Source organism: Crocuta crocuta, unplaced genomic scaffold, assembly GCF_008692635.1.
Source record: "Crocuta crocuta isolate KB4526 unplaced genomic scaffold, BGI_CrCroc_1.0 scaffold53, whole genome shotgun sequence".
Taxonomy (NCBI): Eukaryota; Metazoa; Chordata; class Mammalia; order Carnivora; family Hyaenidae; genus Crocuta; species Crocuta crocuta.
This window is the reverse complement of record NW_027529432.1, coordinates 405,871-409,454: the sequence shown is the minus strand read 5'-3', so window position 1 is coordinate 409,454 and position 3,584 is coordinate 405,871. Positions and strand designations below refer to the sequence as shown.

At 59.0% G+C, this 3,584-nt stretch overlaps 3 protein-coding genes across 3 annotated transcripts in view; 1 reads left to right on the top strand and 2 right to left on the bottom strand.

The window, feature by feature from the left end:
• TMEM223 (transmembrane protein 223) overlaps nt 1-1,054 on the top strand; it is a 1,475-nt gene extending 421 nt beyond the window's left edge. The window contains exon 2 of the mRNA XM_077759671.1: nt 618-1,054. Within this exon, the coding sequence (XP_077615797.1) occupies nt 618-912 (295 nt within the window). The 3' untranslated portion in view covers nt 913-1,054. The remainder of the gene's footprint in view (nt 1-617) is intronic.
• An 89-nt stretch (nt 1,055-1,143) lies between these two features.
• Nucleotides 1,144-3,376, bottom strand: TMEM179B (transmembrane protein 179B). The gene is made up of 5 exons (XM_077759670.1): nt 3,226-3,376; nt 2,165-2,352; nt 1,934-2,068; nt 1,706-1,784; nt 1,144-1,498 (listed from the first exon to the last, which is right to left on the bottom strand). Exons 1-5 carry the CDS (start codon nt 3,319-3,321, stop codon nt 1,337-1,339), a joined length of 660 nt encoding a protein of 219 aa, XP_077615796.1. The 5' UTR covers nt 3,322-3,376; the 3' UTR covers nt 1,144-1,336.
• TAF6L (TATA-box binding protein associated factor 6 like) overlaps nt 3,377-3,584 on the bottom strand; it is a 14,528-nt gene continuing 14,320 nt past the window's right edge. The window contains exon 13 of the mRNA XM_077759576.1: nt 3,377-3,579. Coding sequence (XP_077615702.1) covers nt 3,377-3,579 — 203 coding nt within the window. The remainder of the gene's footprint in view (nt 3,580-3,584) is intronic.

The following is a 3,584-nucleotide window of genomic DNA, read 5'->3' as shown; positions in this document are numbered from 1 at the left end:
CCCACCGTGAGGACGTGGGGTGGCCGGGCACGACACCCCTTGCTCCAAGGAGGAGAGTGAGGAACTCCCGACACCCCACCCCCACCCACCTACTCCCGAGGCAGGCGATACTGGAACCGGGCGGGCCCTGAGCCGAGGCCTAGGGTGAGGTCAGCCTCTCTGCGAGCTCGATCAGTGACACGGCTCTGGACCCGTCTCGTTGTCTTTGAAAAATGGTGGTGGACATTCAAGTTGGGAAGGAATGACAGAACATAAAACACCGGGGTAGAAAAGGAGCTCAAAAAACGTTCCCATCACAATTATTTTTTTAAAAAATATTTTTAATGTTTTTATTTCTGAGAGAGAGAGAGAGAGAGCTTGAGCAGGGGAGGGTCAGAGATAGAGGGAGACACAGAATCTGAAACAGGCTCCAGGCTCTGAGCTAGTTGTCAGCATAGAGCCTGATACAGGGCTCGAACCCACGAACCATGAGATCATGACCTGAGCTGAAGTTGGACGCTTAACCGACTGAGCCACCCAGGTGCCCCCCATCACAATTTTTTAATTCAGGGGGACTGGCAAGGTTCCTGCCTAGCTCTCCGGCAAAAGTCCCTCACCCCAAACTGTGTTCTTCCTGCAGGTACCGTGGTGCTTGGTGCCGGTCTCCTCTTCTCCCTGCGCTCTGTGCGTTCGGTGATGCTACGGGCTGGAGGGAAACAGGTGACCCTCACCACTCACGCCCCCTTTGGCTTGGGTGCCCATTTCACCGTTCCTTTGAGCCACGTGTCGTGCATGGCCCACCGTGGTGAAGTCCCGGCCATGTTGCCTCTGAAGATCAAAGGCCGCCGCTTCTACTTCCTCCTGGACAAAGCTGGACATTTCCCCAACATGAAACTCTTTGACAACACTGTGGGTGCCTACCGCAGCTTGTGAAGAAACCGCCGCCGACGGCTCACCCCTCCCAGAGGCAAATAAAAACCGAACCTCAGGGATGGGGGTCCTCCAAGGGGGCCCAGGGTTCATTAACAACAAATAAAAGAGCAGTCGTCCCAAGGGCAGCTGACAGTACCCCTGACATTTGGTTCCATGTCTGTTTGGCTTTCAGTCCCATCCTCCGATCCACCTGCCTACAGTGCTTTCAACACCAAGAGCTCAGTACCAAGATGAAGGAAAAGAGTAATATAATATTTTGGTACAAAAACAGCTGTAGGAAGAGGGGTGGAGGGAGCCCATCGTCATGTTTCCCTCCTGAAGGGAAAAACGGGCTCCAGTATAAACGGGGCCATGTGGGGACAAGAGGATTGTAGGCACGTGGGCATGGAGTCTTTGGCTGCAGGAAGGATTTTGGGGTTACTCTTCAGGAATGGGAAAGGCGTGGCCCAACGAGAGTATCTGTCTCAGAGCTCCATTCGGGGTCCCCCCGCTCCAGAGGCCGATGCGGCAGGGCTTCGGACTTCCACTGCACCACCTGAAGCATCAAGACTGCACACCACAATCCCAGATTCACCCAGGAAGAGGTCTGCGGGAAACGGGAACAAGAGTGTGAGGAGTGTGGCCATCTGGAATCCAGTCCCACCCACATGCCGCCGTTCGCTCGCTGCCAGGGTGACGAGCCCTTCAGCCCCTCTCAGCCTCTCACTGGTGGGCACCCTGACGACTATAGATGCTTCTAGGAATCTGTGGATCCCTGGGTTTCCACCTAGTCTTTCATATCCCAGGACCTCACTTCAGCATCGTGTAGATTGGAGTAAAACTTCAGAGCGGTTCCAGGGGGTGTCCACGGAACTTTCTGGGCTTTGGAGCAGCTGTGAAGTCAAAGAGACGGTGGTGAGAGGAGGGAGGATATACCCCAAACAACACCTGTGCCCGGGTGCCCTCTGAGATGAGAACGACTGAGAGGGGCAGAAAGGGAAGGCAGGCAGCCCCAGCCAGGCTTGCCGCCCTCTCCCATTACCTAATTGTAATGTTCAGGGAGACGATGGATGTGCAGAGAGAACGGGTGCCAAATCGAAGGATGCAGGCAGACACTAAGATCAAGAAGGTGGCTATAGCGGAGATGGCCAGTGCGATGCGGAGCCCTGTAGGGCCTCTGTGAGGAGGGAGAGAACAAGCCTTGTGGTCGGAATGGGACTCCCCCGCCGCCCCCCACAGCTCAGCCCCCTGGCCCTCGGGGTAGGACAGTCACCTGTGGGAGTCCTCGATGCAGCTGCTGTAGACCCAGAAGAGCAGAAGCAGGAGGCAGTAGAGGGCCAGGAGGCCAGAGACCCCGGCCACAAAGTAGCAGAGGGATGGGGCCGAGGGTTGGGATAAGGCCAGGGAGGAGCCATTCAGGGCGGCCACGCCATACAGGGGACAGTGGCCATGGAAGGAGCCCTGTGAAGAGAAGCTGCTAAGTCTACCTAGACTTCAGGTTAGAGCCTCAGTGCAGGCTCAGGGCAGGTGTGAGGGATCATCTGGGAGAGGGCCACCCTGGGAAGTTAGTCATGCGCTGTCAGTTCCTGTTTCTGGGCCGGTAGACTGATGGAGAGGGCCTGCTGGGGAAGTCAAACCTGCGGTGGCCAGAAGGATCAGGAAATAGGCGGTGGCTATAAAAGACAGTGAGCTTCAGAGATGCCTCACAAGTTCTGGTCTCCCCTCTGCAGAAGGCCTAGAGTAAAACCAGAACTTGTGTAACCTTCAGCTACCTCCGAGGTTTCCTAATCTGTAAAAAACCAAAGGCACGATCGTACCTACTTATTTATGGGGTAACTGAGCCTGTTTAGTAACATGATTGCCTGGCTGGGAGCAAGAAAAGCCTGTTTTGGGCGTTTTCTACCTCCTCATTTTTGTCACTCATTCACTGTGCTGCCATCGTGTGGAAGCTCGGTCACCTCGGCCACACTATGCCTTGTGTCCTGGCGTAGCTCAGCACAAGTGCCTGGTTTAAAAGGTGTAGGCAGGGCCCGGAAGGACTTCTGTTTCAGAACCAGGGTAAGGTGAGGCAGCCGTAGCCACCAGGCCGGGCTACGTGTGGTGCTGGAAGACACTCCGGAAAACCCGTCGCTTCGGCGAGGGTATGGCTCTGAAGCACGACGCGGGCGGGCGGGGCCTGTCGGCCTCACACGGGCGCCCGAGGGGCCTCCCCCGGCGCACAGCCTCCGGGGCGCAGCGCCGACGGGACCAGGACGGCCCCCTCCCTCCGCGNGCCCCGGGCCCGGCCAGCCCGCCCCCCGCCTACCCGACCCCAAGGCCGGCCCCGCCCCGCACCTGGGTCCGGGTCAGCGTCGCGGCCGCCACGGCCCCGCACAGGAAGGCCGCTGTGAAAAGCAAGAGCTCGAGGCGCTGCGACCAGGGCAGCGCCATTGCACCCTCGCTACTAGGAAGCGCCACTGCGGGAGCCAACCGCCCAAGCCCCGCCTCATCCGGCGCAACACACGAGGCCGGAGACGTCACTTCCGGCAGAGGGCTTTATNCAGCGCCTCCCGGCCTGCCGCCCGGCAATAATGAAGCGGAAGTGCGGGGCGCCGCGCGGGGCGAACCGGCTCTTCTGGAAGACGTCGCGGGTGCCGGCGCCGGGGCCCTGCTGCCGGGGCGCCCCCCGCGCCCGGGGCGCGCGCGGCCGCGGC

What these genes read in the sequence shown, in the direction of transcription:
- TMEM179B (XM_077759670.1), bottom strand. Translation starts at nt 3,321, where the DNA reads ATGGCGCTGCCCTGGTCGCAGCGCCTCGAGCTCTTGCTTTTCACAGCG. An exon ending in CGACGCTGACCCGGACCCAG is followed by an intron (nt 2,353 to 3,225) that starts GTGCGGGGCGGG and finishes TTCTCTTCACAG; the next exon opens with GGCTCCTTCCATGGCCACTG. An exon ending in TGCATCGAGGACTCCCACAG is followed by an intron (nt 2,069 to 2,164) that starts GTGACTGTCCTA and finishes CCCTCCTCACAG; the next exon opens with AGGCCCTACAGGGCTCCGCA.